Source organism: Sminthopsis crassicaudata, chromosome 2 (assembly GCF_048593235.1).
Source record: "Sminthopsis crassicaudata isolate SCR6 chromosome 2, ASM4859323v1, whole genome shotgun sequence".
In the NCBI taxonomy this organism is placed as follows: Eukaryota; Metazoa; Chordata; class Mammalia; order Dasyuromorphia; family Dasyuridae; genus Sminthopsis; species Sminthopsis crassicaudata.
The window spans coordinates 10235590-10252518 of NC_133618.1; the positions used below are offsets into that span (position 1 = coordinate 10235590).

A 16929-nucleotide genomic window follows, 5' to 3' on the forward strand; every position below is an offset into this window, starting at 1 on the left:
ATGACCTCATAGATGATGAGATCCTTCAAATGCTTCTGTCCAACTGTGATATGACCTTGATTGTATGACCTAATCATAATCTCCTCAGACATGGAGAATATAAGGTTTGGTTTGGCTGGACTGTGAATGTTTATTATAAGGGTTTTCTTTTTCTTTATTTTATCTATCGTTCAATTGTTCAATTGTAGGTAGCAGCTGGAGGTAGAATATAATAAGAGCTTATAAAAATAAATAAACAATGAGCAATTTATTTATTTTAAAAAAGTATTTCTTAAATGACATCGGGGGTCATTTAAACCAATTTCCCTTGACAATAAATGGGGAGAAGAGGAAGGGAAATCTGCCACTAAATAGAAATGTTTATATACAAATAATTACATTATGAAAGATGACTAGTCCACTGAGACAGTCAATTGATGCATAAATCTGGGCATACATAGAAATCAATAATAATTTAAATATAAAATGGTTAATACAAATACATGTAAAGTTATCAATGCAAGATAGATTGAACAAGAGGGCAATACCTTTTGCAGAGATCACCAAAGATGTCGAGTGGTCCATGGTTCCTAAAAGTTCGTGCATCTTAAAAGAAGGAAGATATTGTATGAAATAAGGGTGAGGAGAAAGTTCATTCCATGTATACGAAGTGGCCAGTACAATGGTACAATAAATAAAAATGAAGGTGAAAAAAAGGAAAAAAAAAAGGAAAAAAGTCTGCTCTAGATTGAAGAGTTTAGGAGAGTCATGTCCAATAAGACTGGAAAGATCAGATGAGGACAGGTTGTAAGAAGATTTAATGAGGGAGAGAGGACAACATGTATTTATTAAACATAGTAGATATTGGCCTAAACCCTTTATGAATATCCTTTTTGATTGGTTTTCCTTTAAAATGTAAACAGATGAATTTATGTTTTATCCTAGAGGCAGGAGAATACCATTAGAGTTGATTGGATTATGGCAGTCACATGCTCTAATCTTAATATAAGGAAGATTAGACTGGCTACAGTGTAGTATAGACTGGAGTGGCAAGAGACTTGAGGCCAGGTAGCTGTTACAATAATCTGAGTAGGACACAACTAATGCTCAAATTAAGGTGGTTGATGGCTAAGTGAACAAGGGAAACTCTAATGCAAGAGTATTGTGAAGGTAAAAATATCTCGACAACTGATTGACAGTGTGTGGTAAGGCAGAGTGAGAAGTCCAAGATCGTGTCCTTTTTTAAACCTAGAACATTGGAGAGATGTCCATTCAGCATCCAAAGCCCAGTGGTGAAATTGAGGCTCCATATTTACATAGCTATGAGTCGGGCACATAGAAATGATAGTTACAGTCATGGGACATGACCGATTTGCCAAGAGAAGGAGGAGTAGAATCAAATCTCAGGGAACATCCATAGTTAGGGGAAGATAATACAGTTGATAATGAAGTAAAGGGGGCTGAAAAGCAATGGTAAGATGGGTTGGAGGAGAATCAGGGACAGCAGGGTCATAGAAGGCCAGAAAGCAGCAAATTTTCAGGAAGAGAGTGTGGTCATCACCAAGCATGTACTATGAGCCTATTTGGCACCAGGCATTTTGCTGAGCATTGGTCAACAGTTTCAAATGTAGTAAAAAGTAAGAGAATGATGAGAAAACATCAAATTTAGCCATTAAAGGATCCAATTTAAAAACTCTGGAGAGAGAAGTTTGGGTGGGTGATAAAGTTGAAAATCAGGTTGCAAATGATTATAGAGCAAATAAAGAAATGGAGGCAGTGAGTAAAGACAATTTTTGGTTGAGAAAGGGAGGAGAAATATAGGACAAAAATGTCTTGGAGGGATATTAGAGTCTAGGAAATAAGTTGTATTTAAAGTCTAGGAAATGGAGAAGACAGTAGGAAAGGGATCAATATATTGGGAAAGGGTGAAGATTTGAGAACATGGGGATGATTGAAGATAATATATACTGTTGAAGATGGGATTGGCTAGAGATAAATGCAAGGAGAAGGTCACCTTTTTTCAGACTAAGGAAAAGGAGAAGGAAGTGGGAGATGATGTCAGGGAGTTTGGAGATGATGAGAGTGAGAGAAGAAAGAGTTGATATAGATATACCTCCATTCTCTTACTAAATTTCAGAGTCAAGATCTACAACTGGTAGGGGATGGTGAAGGAAAATGGTAGTCCTGAGGAAAAAAGGAAGTGTAGAATAGCTTTGATAGCAAGTGAGCCAGGGAATTAATAAGGGAAGAATAAAAACTGCTTTGTTGCATTAGCATCCAAGAGTTCTGACCAGAGTCTGATTAAACATTTTACAAAAAAAGTTTTATTACTTCTTTTGTTTTGGACAATGCCAATTTGTAATAGAAAGCTAATACTCACACAGAGGAAGCTAGATGGCTCAGTAGATAGAACATGGGACCTAGAATGAGGAATGCCTGTATTCATCTATAGTCTCAGACATCTACTAGTTTTATGACCCTGGAATATTCACATAATCCATTTGCCTTAATTCATTAAAAAAGGAAATGGCAAACCACAGTAGTATCTTTGCCAAGAAAACTCCATTGATAGTATATTCAGTAGGGTCACAAAGAATTGGACATGATTGAATAACACAACTTATAATATAGTTGAAATAAGTTTTTTCCCCCATTATTCCAAATTTCATCATTCAATTGCATCTCATTAAAGGACCTCAGATCTTTTCAGAGAAGCTGCTCTCCAGAAATGCTTCCTCCCATTTTGACTTGTGACATTGATTTTTTGAACTGAAGTCTGACTATATTTTTTCACCTTACTAGATCTACATAACCTATGACGTGGCCTATGTGATATAGTCTAGACTACAGAGATATTTTTGTCCCTTTATTTGGTATCATCTGATAATTTGATGACTGGTATATGTGACTTTTTCTGAGTCATTGATAAAAACAATGAAGTCTTACAGAGTCAAGGACAGATTTCTGCTGTTCTCCCATACTAATTATTGACTTTGAACTATTAGACTATTAGTAAATAAGATCTTTCAATCAATTCTGTATTGAACTAATGCCATTTTTTCAGGTCTGCATTTTTCCATGGTTACCTTAAGGACACAAGAACTTTGGTCACGTGCTTTATTAAAATCTAGATATATTTTATATATAATGTTCTTCTAAACAGCTTGTCTGCTAATCCCATTGAAAATCAACCAATCAATGCATCCATCAACAACATTTTAAAATTGTTTTTCCATATGCCAGGCACCTTGCTAAATTCTACTTATGCAAACATCATCCTTTTCCTTAAGAAAATTGGAAGGGCTAAAACACATGTAAATAAGCAGCATTTAAATAATACCTCTCTATGATGATCAATTCTGATGGATGTGGCCATTTTCAATGGAGAGATGAACCAAATCAGTTCCAATAGATCAGCAATGAACTGAACCAGCTACACCCAGCGAAGAACTCTGGGAGATTACTATGAACCACTACATGGAATTTCCAATCCCTCTATTTTTGTCCGCCTGCATTTCTGATTTCCTTCACAGGCTAATTGTACACTATTTCAAAGTCCAATTCTTTTTGTTCAGCAGAACAAGCGTTTGGACATTTATACATATATTGTATTTAATTTATACTCTAACTTATTTAATATGCATTGGTCAATCTGCCATCTGGTGGGGGGGAGGAGGGGAAAATTAAAACAAAAGGTTGGGCAATTGTCAATGTTGGAAAATTACCAATGCATATATCTGGTAAATAAAAACTACTAAAGTATTTTAAAAAAATAATAATACCTCTCCAGAAAATGGTAGGTGACTAGAGAGGAAGATCATAGTAGAAGTGAAATGGGGAAGAAAAGAAAATCTCTTCTTCACCAGGTTGTCCACTCTGGTTTCTGTATTTTCTCCTGAGAGAAAATCTTGATACACTTTGTCCTTCCACTTTGCCTTCCTTTTCTCTAATGACTCCATTTTGCATAAAGTTATAGTCTTGAGCCTCATCTCACAACTTCTCACTGATGCCAGAGAGGTCAAACGTATCTGTCTGTTTAAAGATACTAAATTCATCTTGCTTATCTCTTTTATCTTCCACATTTGTATATGTCACATGTCCTGTATATATGTCATGTATATACTCATATATCTACATGTCATTTTCTGCAATAGAATGTAAGCTGCTTGAAAGCAGTCTGCTTTTTTGCCACTTTGTGGCTTATACATATTTGCAGATTGATTTATTAATTGATCTTATGTACATATACTTATAGAAATTTGAAGCAAGTTGGTACAATGTGATGCTGAGTTTAGAGTCAAGATAGATCTGGATTCAGATCTCACATCTGCCACTTGCCAATGACCTTGGTGGAGTAACTTCATTGAAACAGCTAGGTGGCACCATGAAGAGTGTTAGAAGTGGAGACAGGAAGCTCTGATTTCAAATTCAGCTTCAAACATATATTAACACACAACCTTGGGCAGTCATTCGACCTCTGCCTGCTTTAGTTTTGTCATCTGTAAAATGGGAATAACAAAAAGCACCTACCTTCCAGGATTGTTTTGAAGGTAAATTGAAATGATATTTATAAAGTGCTTTGCAAACCTGAAAACACTACATATTTATAATCTTCTTTACCTCTATATGAATCAATTTCTATTTCTCCAAAATTGAGAGAATATTTATTAAAGCATTATATAAATAATGATGATGGTTTGAAAAATATTCTTATTAATTTCTTGAGTATTTTTTCAGTGGAATCAGTGCCATAAGCACAGCCCTGGTGCCAGCCATCTTATCTCAGACCTGGATTCCTGCAAGAGCTGCTGCTTTGTCCACTTCGGTTAATCTTTCAAGGTCACATGGATCTTCTTAGAGTATAGGCCATTTCTGCCAGAACCTCAGCCTAGCCCAAACAAAATACACCAGTATCTTCTGACACTTCCAGGATCAAGTGAAATCTTGTTTCACTTTGAAAGTTTTCAATAACTGTGGAGGGCCACAGACAGTAGGGGAACTCTGGGTGAGGTATAAGACCCTTCAGCCCAGAGGGAACCTGCTAACAATGTCTGGTTTGATTCTCCACTCCCCTAAGGGCTCTCAGCCTTCCCGAAGAGTTAGGGGGTGGTGACAACCTGTGTTGAGATTGAAGCAGAGGGATACCAGGTGGCAAACTATGGACAATAGCAAGTTGTTTATGTGGTCCCACGTGCACAGTGTTGTTTTTGTTACATTATATAAAGGAGAAAGTCCTTGAAATAAATAGACTCCATTTTCCCACCATCTTCGGGAATCCTGCCTCATCATTTCTCCACTAGGAAGGTAGATTTTAATCACCCTGGTTTGGGGCTCTAAAAAGCAATGGTACGTTTTGTCACCCCAACTTGGGGGCTCTAGAAAGCAGGACTCAATATTTTAATCACCCCAACTTGGGTGCTCTAGAAAGCAGGATACAACAAATAACCTTGCTCTTCTTACCTTTCTAGTCTCTTTCTCCTCATTCCCTTGCATATAATCTAAGAACCAATGATTTTGTTGTCATTACTGTTCCTAGAATAAGTGATTACCTCTCCAAACACTGAGCATTTTCACTGGATAGCCTCCATGTTTGGGATTCTCTCTCTTTATCTAATTTCCCTGGTTTCCTTCAAGTCACAGCTACAATCTCACCTTGAATAGGGAGACTTTCTTTCTCCCCCTTATTGCTAGTGTTTCCTCTCTTATTTCTAATTGGATCTGTAGATAGTTTACTTACACATACTTGTTTGTGAGTTCTCCCTCATTAGAATGGGAATTGCTTGAGAGTAGGAGCTGTCTTTTGCCTTTTGTTGGATCCTCCAGTACTTAGCTAAGCACAGAGTAGGAGCTTAATCGGAGCTTCTTGATTGATTGGCTGAGAGGATCATTGAGTCTCACCATGGATATTCTCCTTCCTCTTTCATAATCTCTATTTACTGTGATTTAAAGAAGGTGTATTTGAGCATCTCTCCTTGACTATTTTGATTAAAAACCCTTCTTTAGAGATCTGGTCATATGAGCATTTGCCCACAAGACTTCGGATTGAGAGATCTGCTTCTGATGCTTTTGGACTGTACATTTGGAAACATGGTTGATTTGGGTTTATTTTTTCTGACTATAATTTCTAGGGGAGTTTATTTGAGGGTGTTCTTTGCCCGTCCTGACCCACCATATTCCAGAGAGCTACTGTGAGAATGCCATGCCCTGGGTATGTAAAACATTCTAAACACCTTGAAAAGAGATGCTAATTGAATCCAAGAGGTCCTTTTAATTATACACATCATGCACAGGGACAATAGGATTTGCTCTCTCCTGGACAGGGAGGTGGATATGGTCTTTGGTCCAATTGGATTAGCTGACCAAAGTCCCAAATTCTTTCCATGTTCCAGGTGTATAATGAATCCCGTAACTCAATGAATGGCCAAACTTCTCACCTTCCCTGATGTCTAATAGTACTAGGTGTGGCCAGCTTCTTTGGTTACTCCCTCATGGGAAAATACATACTGAGCTTGGGAAGGTTGAAGGTCAAAAAAGACTCAGTACATAAAAAAAAAAAAAAAAAAAAAAAAAAAAAAAGTTTTGAACAACGTCAGTGCTTGGATCTGTCCTTAACTCAAGAATTTGTGATTTGCTCTATTTTTCCACCCTAATGCATCATCTTCACTAATGGCAAATTAATATTCTCCAAATGGGAGCTAGTAGGTGCCAGAGTGGATAGAGTGTTAGGTCTGGAGGCAGGAAGACTGAAGGTCAAATGTGGCCTCAGACATTTACAAGCTGTGTGACCATGGCAAGTTATTTTACCCTGTTTGCATCAATCTCATCTACAAAATTTTCTAGAGAAGGAAATGGCAAACACTCCAATATCTCTGTTGAGAAAACCCCAAATGTGGTCATGTAGAGTTGGAAATGACTGAAATGACTGAAAAACAATCACAAGAAAAACAAGCTTTTCCATGTAACCTCTTGCTCAAGGAATTCCAAGAAATTTCTTTTGATTCCTTGGACAAAATCAAAGAAGCAGCCAAGGGTGCCGTGGTGATGCACTCAGAGTCTGGGAGACCTGAATTTCAATACAACCTCAGACTAGCTGTAGGACACTTAACCAGTATTTGCTTCAGTTTTCTCAGCTGTAAAATGGGGATAATAATAGTACCTGCCTTCCAAGGTTACTGTGGAGATCAAATAAGATAATTGTAAAACTCTTAGTACAGCACATGACACATGGCAGATTTAAAAAAAAAAATTTTTGATTTTAATAGTTTTTATTTGCCTGATATATGCATGGGTAATTTTACAACATTGACAATTGCCAAACCCTTTGTTCCAATTTTTCCCCTCCTTTCCCCCCAGGTGGTAGTTCGACCAATACAATACATGACAGATTCTAAATAAATATTATTATTAGTGATTTGTGATGCAACTTAAACACCATCTTCTCTACAGACTCATTCTCAAACTTCCCAAATACTTATGGTCTTCCTTCAAAACTCCCAAGCTATTTTTAATTCCTTATTTGCATTTATTCACTTTATGTTTATATGATATGGATATATTTATACATGTCCTTCTTTTCTCCCCTAAAATGTAAGCATTTTATGAATAGGAATTGTTTCATTATATGTACTCATATTTCCAGTGGCTAGAACAGTGCCTTGTAAAAACAAAAATCATGTTAATAATGTTTGTTAAGTTATGGATTTGACATTAAAAGACCATCACATTTTGACTTTACTCTGGCGTATCAGGCTGATTAGCAAGTCCAGACATCACCCTCATGATGTCATTGACCCTCCTTGAGAACAAAGGATGAAAAACATAACGTAGTACATCATCCCCCTTCATGCCATGTAAAATCTAATCAATCTGCCTTGCTCAGTTTCCTTCTCCCTGCTTCAGGCTTTTGAATGTTCTCTCTCTCAATCTCTTATTCCTTGAAATTCCCAGAACCCTTCAAAGTTCTTGTTAAATAGTACCTTTTCTTTTGATTTCCCCAAATGTTTTATCCCTGTACCTCAACCCCTTGCCAAGGAAATAATTATGTATTTGTGTGTACACAGCACACACATATATGTATGCATACATGCATGTATATAAGTATATATATTATAATTATCTTTCCAAGAACATATCATTTCAGTACAATGTATACCTTTTGAGAACAGGGATTTTCTCCCTTTAGTAGCTTTGCTCTGCCCTAAGCACAGGACCTGACATGTAGATGAATGCCTGGGAATTCTGACAAAGGTAATATATGATTTTGTGCCTAGAATAGGAAACTTTAATTTTTAGATCTGTTTAATACATGTAAAATTACAGGAACCTTGCGGTCCATTTAGAGAAGCAAGAAAAAAAATATCTATATCTCTCTCTCCCTCTCTCTCTCTCTCTCTCTCTCTCTCTCTCTCTCTATATATATATATATATATGTATATATATATATATATATATATGTATATATATATACATGGATATAGATATAGATAGATAGAGATAGAGATAGAGATAGAGATAGATATAGATAGATAGATAGATACACATGTGTTTTTCATATATCCATATGTATCCTGATCTCCAGGGGAGAGTGGGCTCAACTTTGAAGCAATTTGTACATAGCTTTTCTTCTATCCAATTCCAAAGGTGACATAGCCACTGGATAAGTCCTCATTGCAACTACTGTTGGACTGAGATCCTTCAGATCTCTACAGCTGGACTGGCTGTCTACAAAACCTGATAGTGACTGTGGATCCCATACTTCTTCCTTTCTCCTCCTTTGAATCTATAAGGTCTCAGCTACTTCCAGTTATCCTTCCCCTTAAAAAAAGGAAATTTATATATATATACACACACAATAGTGACAGAAGGAATCACAGACTATAGAACATAAACCTGTTGAAGAGAGATAAAGGCCCAAAGCCTCCCCATGTTTAGAACTATATAGCATCTTCTACCTCTGAAATCAACCCAGACCAGGCTCTGACACTCAGATTCACCATCATGTATAGGACATGTGACTAAGAAAACCTGCCTTAGACACTTGTATGTAGATTTCTGAACTCTAGAAACATTACAAGACCTCTCTAAGCTTCAGTTCCAGTATCTGTGGATTTGATGCCCTCTAGGGTTCCTTTTAGCTCATCATCAATGATTGTATGAAGCTATGGTCCTATAGAGCTCTATGACCTCTGATATCTCTTCTGGCTTTAGCTCTGTAATCCCGTGCCTCCTGAAAACCCCATGTGTCATCTACCCATGCTATATCTAGTCTCAGCTGAATGCTGGCTTAAAAAACACACACACACACACACATGTACTTTTAAGTTCATTGGAATTTGTTCTATCACTTTCTTACAAAGCAGTAAGTCAACAGATGTTTATTAAGTACATAATATGTGTCAGACACTATGCTAAACAATGGAGATACAAAGAGAGACATAAAAAAGTCCCTGTTCTTGATAAATTTACAATCTAATGAGGAATACAGCAGTCAAACAACTATATCTAACCAGCTATAGACAGAAATATATATATCTATCAACAAAGGGAAGATACTAAGATGAAAGATATCAGGAAACACTTCCTTTAGCAGGTGAGATTTTACCTGAAACTTGAGGGAAGAAAGGGAAACCAGTAGATAGAAGAAAGAAAGTGGGAATGGGGAAGGAAAGATAGACAGAGACTGAGAGAGAGAGAGGGAAGGAGGGAGGGAGAGGGAGAGGAAGAGAGAGAGGGAGAGAGAGAGGGAGAGAGAGAGGGAGAGAGAGAGAGAGAGAGAGAGAGAGAGAGAGAGAGAGAGAGAGAGAGAGAGAGAGAGAGAGAGAGAGAGAAGGAAAGAGAGGAGAAAGGAGAGGGAAGAGAGAACATTCCAGGTATTAGAGCCAGAGGATAAATCAGTAAATTAATCTATAATTTTAAGGGCTTGCTAATTTCTGAGGTATAAATGCTTTTACTTACAGCTTTCCTTGCCTTGCCTTCCCTTTCTTTTTCCTTCCTTCCTTTCCCTCTTTCCCTTTCTTTTACTCCCTTCCATTCCCTCCCTCCCTTTCCATTCCTTCCTCTATCTTCCCTTCTCAAATGCTGGCAGCCTCGCTTATATTGTCTGACACTTTCCCCTTTCAAGAAGAAGACAAAAGGTGGAGGCTGGTAATTGGAGAAGCAGTGAGCCATGAGGCCTTCCGCCTGCAGGGCCACTGTGGCTTCTCTGTGCCAGGCCCCGGCTGAAAGATTGTGCAACACCTTGAATAAACACTTCCTCATGTAGGTGCAGAAGCAGGCTGAGTCGGAGCTGCTCTTCTCTCTCATGTGGGAGCCCCATGGGAGCAGCCCTAGCTGTACCCTGGGGAGCTGAGCTAAACTGAGCTGAGCCAAGCCAAACCAAACCAAGCCAAGCCAAGCGGAGCCAAGTCAAGCGGGTCGGACTGGGCAGCTGGGCAGTATGCTCCCCGGGCTACTGCTGGCCACAGTCGGGATCCTTGTGCAACTGCCAGGTAAGCTCATTGTCAGGGTCTGTGGCCCTTGGGACTGGCTGGGGAGCAAGTTTCTCCTCCCATAATCTTTCCTTCCTGTCCTTAGAATCTATACCAAGAGCTGGAAGGGATTTAGAAGCTGTCTAACTCTTTATTTTACAAATGAGCAAACTGAGGCAGGTCACGCAGGTGGTCAGTGTCTGAGGTGGAATTTGAATCTAGTGTCTTATTCATTACATCATACTACCTTGGTGTTCACAGCGTGGGTTTTTTAAAGCTGAAAGACGTTGATTTTGGCTATCACAAATCAGTATCAGAGAGCTGGAAGAAGATTCTCACCCCAAAATCTAAGCAATAAATGTTCATCAATTCAACCTTGCTCCTTATCAAGGAGAAGAATGTCACTGTCACTGAAAGCTAAATCCCAGTTGCTACATCCCAGGATTCTGGTGGGAGAAGGGACCTCTCAGGTCATCTAGTCCAAACTATACCTGATCGATAATCTCCTCTGTAACACTCCCAAAAAGTGATCCCACCTCCAGACCTGAAGATCTTTGGGGACATGGAAGCTGGGACTTTTAAAAACTAAATTTCCAGGGTTCCATCATAGTCACTCTGCTTAACTGAAGACCCTCAAGGGTAGAACTTGTGAGTGTTCAAAGGACCCCACTACAATATCCCAGACGAGTGGTCATCCATTCAGCCTCTGCCTGAAGACCTCCAGTGAGAGTCTCTTCAGACAACTTAATGGTTTATATAGTATGTGTGTTTTCAGGACCGTTCTACCAGTGTGATACTTGGGTTGCTTAGCCCACAGGCCAGGAAGATCACTTTGCTGACAAAGGAGAGCTAACAAAGCTATGATTTAGAGCAGGGGTTCTCAAACTATGGCCCACAGGCCAGATGCGGCCCACTGAGGACATTGATGCGGGTTATGGCAAATGGGCTGAGGGGCGGAGACAGAGTGTGAGCTTTTGTTTTTACTCTAGTCCAGCCCTCCAACAGTCTAAGGGACAGTGGACTGGCCCCCTATTTCAAAAGTTTGAGGACCACTGATTAGAGGATAAAGAAGTAAACTTGAAATCCCTAAGATCTGGGTTTAACTCTTGACACTGACAATTAGTAGCTCTCTGATGATGGATAAATCATTTAGCTTCTGTTCCCTCAACTGCAGAATAGAGATATTAATTCATTATAACCTAAAAATAGCTTTGTTTTATATTATTGATATTCAGCTAGACAAGTTAGAAATCACAGGCAAAAATGAGGGGGATGAGAATATTTAAAGGAATGGTAGTGTGTGGGGTAGAAAAAGTAAATGTTCTCTAGATTTAGGTCTAAAGATGGAAGGGACCTCATGGAAATCAAGTTGACTCCCTCCACCACCTCCATGTTAAAATTTCAAATCCAATTTTATACTTACTGTGTGATCTTGAAGAAGTGATATCATTTCTTTGTCCATTTCTTCCTCTGAGAAGTGAGCAAATACTCAACCTTCTTTTAATGTCCCTCTAGATCCTAAGATTGATCTGGTTAAAACATTTAATGTTTATAAAATATTATGGTATCATTTAGCAGAGGTAATTTTAATGTGAAACTGATAATTTACCTTCTGTCATCAATTTGAAAAATTCAAGATAGGACCAAGCAATGTTCTAGTCACTTAAGTGTGTTCAGCATCCTTTGTGTAATTACTGAAGGGTAGGGGTTAGAGCTGAACTTTTCCTGGAGTAGGAAACTTCCAAATGAGGGAACTCACTCCACCAGTGCACTTGCTAACTCTTGTTTTTGTTTTTGTTTTATTTTTTGTACTTATAGTCATAGGGAGTTGTTGGGGAACTGAGGCTGGATATCTTGACTCCAAGGCTGATTTTCTCTTTTACTAGATCCCTCTGATTCTCTTAGAATGTGTATCTTAATGAAAGATGTGTGTATATGTGTGTGTATGTGTATTTATGAGTAATAATGTCTAAAATACAAATAGATCTAAGAGGAATGAAGGAGATACTCATTGTAGGTAGTGGAAAGAGTGTTGTAAAAGTCTTGAATTTGAACCCTGGACCTGCCCTTATTTAGCTCAGTGACTCCACCAAATCACTTCCAAAGGAAATGATTCATTGTTATGGCCTCCAAATACCCTTCCATGATACTCAGAATCACCAAATATACATGGATAACATCTTCTCCATGTCTCCATGGTATTCCTCATACATGACCCATTCTGTATAATTTCCATGCCTATGGATGGGCTATCTCCTCAAATCACCCATTTAGAATCCTAGGCTTCCTTCAAGGCTCCCATCACATTGGATCTTCTGCACCAGTCCTTTCCTTATTCCCCCATCCCAGCTGTTGGTGCCTTCCCTAGCCTCTGAGTTCATCTCCCATTTACTTTGTATCATGTATGCGTTCATTTATATTCATGTGGTCGCCTCTGTGCAACGCAAGTTCTTTGAAGATAGGGACTTTCCTTCCCTTTGCTTTGTAAGTTATTGTTCATTCATGTCTGATTTTTTTTTCTCATCCCATTTGAGATTTTCTTGGTAAATATACTAGAATAGCTTCCCATTTCCTTCTCTAGCTTATTTTATAGATAAGGAAACAGAGATAAACAAGGTTAAGTGACTTGCACAGGGTCACCTAGTTAATATATGTTTGAGGTTGGATTTGAACTCTGGGCATCCTGATTCCAAAGCTACTGCACCACCTAGCTGCCCACACCAACATGGTGATTGGTGCTTTATAAAAGCTGTTGGATTGACTCAAGACAGACCAGAGACCATCTAGTCAGAAACATCTGGAGCCCACGTTGACTGTGTGGTTGAGATCAAAACATATCACACAGGGCCCCCAGCACTTACTTCTCGAAGAGCAGAAGTTAGAGCTTGACCACTGCTTGCCCCAGACAAGAGAGTGAAAAGGCATTGTTTGTGTACTATAAACTGAAAAATGGCAACCCATTGGTCTTCAAAGAAATCAAACCTCATTACTTCCCATTTATTTCGCTTTCAGGTAGCTCTTATTATTAGGACATTATTTTTTCCTGTTCCCCAGCCCAGAGCTCATCTTGACAATTTTTGGCCACTGTTCCTATTTCTATATTCCCCTTCTCCCCCATGCTGAGGGCAAGCAGAACAAAGCTAATCCTAATATAACTCAGAACAACAGGAAAAATCTGAATTCCTAGAGGATTTTCCAAGTGTTTTCTTTTCAACAACTCTGTGACAAGGATAATGACTGACTTGTACACTCAGTTTATAGATGTGGAAACTGAGACATAGAGCTTCATGTGACTCTCCCATGAGTTTCCTACAGTTCACAACAGAATTCCCAGGATCTAAATTTAGGGCTTCTGACTGAAAACCCAGTTGTTTTCTGCTTTATCATGTTTTCCTTGATGGAATCTTTGGCAGGTGGTGGGATTCCACTGACTTCCCAAGATATTCCCACCTGAATCCCAATTCGAGGCCCTTTTCCCACAAAGAACAGAGGGGAATTATCTAGTTCTCCTTGTTCTAACTTTACAAAAGTCTAAATGATGAAGCTTGAATGCTCAGCTGAGAGTCTGTGGGGTCTGGGGTGTGGGGGATACTGGGAAGAGACACAAGGAGATCTGGACTCACATTCAATCTCTAAATAACTGAATGTGACTAAAAGTCTAGTCTGTCAGTTACTTGTCTGAATGACTGTCTAAGTGACCTTAGATGGGTCACTTAAGCCCTCAGTGCTCCTGCTATTATTCACTTGTTCAGTCATGTTCAACTCTTCCTTGACTTTTTGGGCAAAGATATTAGAGTGATTTGTTATTTCCTTTTCCAATGTGTCCCCTTTTTACAGATGAGGCAAATAGGGATGATGTTTAAGGAAACACAACAATTAAATGGCTGGATCCAGATTTGAACTCAGATCTTCCTAAATCTGGGTCCAGTGCTCTATTCACTGCATCAATTTGCTACCTCTTAGTGTTTCTAGTGACTCTCTCTAAGCTTATAAGTGACACATACAGTGTCAATCTGCATCTGGAAAAGGAATTTCCATACTGGGCATGTCATCGAAATTAAATGACATGTACCCCCCCATTCAGCAACCCCCACCCACCAACAAAAAGGAAAGGACCCATGGAAGCTTTGTGCACATTGGACAAGTTTATTCTGACCCTATTGCTTCCTCCGATATCCTTTGAGGAGGGAAAATCAGGCCAGATGTTTGGAAAGTACTTTGCATTCCTCAGAGAGATGAAAGGACTTTTGGGATTTCATTAAAGGAAAAGATACAAACAAACATTCATGATGCTGACAGAGAGAGAAAGAAAGAAAAAGAGAGAGAAACAGAGACAGAAAGACAGAGGGACACAGAGAGAGACAGAGAGAGAGAGAGAAAGAGAGAGACAGAGAGACAAAGAGTAAGAGAGAGGCAAGAGACAGAGGAAGAGAGAGAGAGAGAGAGAGAGAGAGAGAGAGAGAGAGAGAGAGAGAGAGAGAGAGAGAGAGAGAGAGAGAGAGAGAGACAGAGACAGAGAGACAGAGAGAGAGACAGAGACAGAGACAGAGACAGAGACAGAGACAGAGACAGAGAAAGAGAAAGAGAGGAGGGAAATGGATTGGATGAGAGAAAGGGGAGGGAAGGGAGGGAGACATACAGAGACAGAGGCAGAGACCCAGAGAAACAGACAAATTGACAGAGAAACAGAAAGAGACAGAGACCCAGAAACAGATACAGAGACAGAAAGACCAAAATACAGACAAAGAAACAGATATAGATACATAGAGACAGAAGTAACCAAGAGGTATACACAGAAAGAATGAGAAAGAACTAATGAGAGAGAACAACAAAAATTTAGGGACAAGTGAAGATGGAGAGGGAAAAACTTAAAGAAAGAGATAGAGTAAGGAAGGGCAGAGGAGAAGGATAGATAAATAAAAGAAGGATGAAAAGAGAAGAGAATTAGAGAAGTGAAAGAGAAAAATATGTAAAAATGGGAGAAAAGATGAGTAAAGAGGAGACAGTAAGAGAGAAATACAGTAAATGTATTTACTATATCCTAGTATGATGACTCCCATATCAATAATCATTTTATGTCCACTAGGATGGAAATTATTTCATTATTTGTCTTTACATCCTCAGTGTGTAGCACAGAACCTAGCATATGGTAGTTCTTAATAAATGTTTATTTCTTGTCCTGTGATTTTACCAGGGTGACAGATCCCAATCAATCAATAGCTTCTCTATTTTCTAAAACTCTTCTCTCTGTGAACAAGGTGAAAAACTGAGGTTGCCTTGGATTAAACTCTTCCACATCTCAGCTTTGCTGCTCTATCATGACTAATTATCTCACAGAGTTGCCTGAGATTCAGAAAGATGATGTCATTTTCCCCATGGTTGCGTAGCTAATAAGTTTAAGAAGCAGGTTCTGATGTCGCTATCTTGCTGCCAAGTTCAGTTCTCTGCCCATGCTGCCATATTGTCTATTGGTAAGGAATTCTCCAAGAGAACTAGGTTCTATGGCAAGGACCATCGGTCTCAGGAAGATCTGAGTTCAAATTGTGCCTCAGTTACTCTCTGATTCTGTGATCTTGAGCAAATCTCTTAGGCTGTCCCTCAGCTGTAAAATGGGGATTACATTAACACTTATCATACAGATTTATTGTGAGAATCAAATAAGATAATGTTTGTCTCTATCTCTCTGTTTTTTGATCTTTCCACCTGTCTAATGCTATAAGTATATAAATAATTAAAGTGCTATATAATAATATAATATATAATATAATATAATAATACTAATAATAATTGTCATTAGCATTACTATGCATTGCATTATTTAATCCAATCACAAAGGCAAACAAACAAAATAATAAGAGTTTCCAATCAAAAACCACTTAGGTTTATGAAGGATGCACAAACAAGCTCTGTATAGGGTAAATGGAAAATGATCACCAGAGGGAAGGCCCTAGAATTAACAGCTTCCTGGAGAAAATGGCAGTTTTGGGGGACTTGGAGGAAGTTAGGGCAGCCAAAAGGGAGTGAGAGCATCCCAGGTAGTGAAAATGCCTGGAGCCCGTGGATGGAATGGAACAGCAAACAAACTGATGTCACTTAATTAAAGAGTGTATGGGGGAAACATAAGTAAGACTACTAGAAATATAGTGAAAAAGGAGCTAGGTTATGAAGGACTTTGAGCACCAAAGAGAGCATTTTATATTTAATTCTGAAGGTAATAAGGGGCCACTAGAGTTTATTGATTGAGGGGTACCAAGATTATATTTACCCTTAAGAAAAATCACTTTGAGAGCTGAATAGAGGCTAGACTGGGGGCAGGAGAGCCTGGAGATAAGCAGATTAAGCCTAGATAACTCAGATATGAGGAGATGGGGACCTGCAGCAGGGTGGTGGGCTGAATCCTAAGAAAGAAGGGGGAATAAAAACAAAATAGACAAGTCATTGACCTTGACAGACTTGCATTCTACTGAGAGAAGGGTCCTTTCTG

At 38.8% G+C, this 16929-nt stretch overlaps 1 protein-coding gene across 1 annotated transcript in view; it reads left to right on the forward strand.

Moving 5' to 3' along the window:
• Positions 1 to 10175: 10175 nt before the first annotated feature.
• Positions 10176 to 16929, forward strand: part of ADAM28 (ADAM metallopeptidase domain 28) — a 73815-nt gene continuing 67061 nt past the window's right edge. The window contains 1 exon segment of the mRNA XM_074285423.1: positions 10176 to 10466. Within this exon segment, the coding sequence (XP_074141524.1) occupies positions 10415 to 10466 (52 nt within the window). The 5' untranslated portion in view covers positions 10176 to 10414.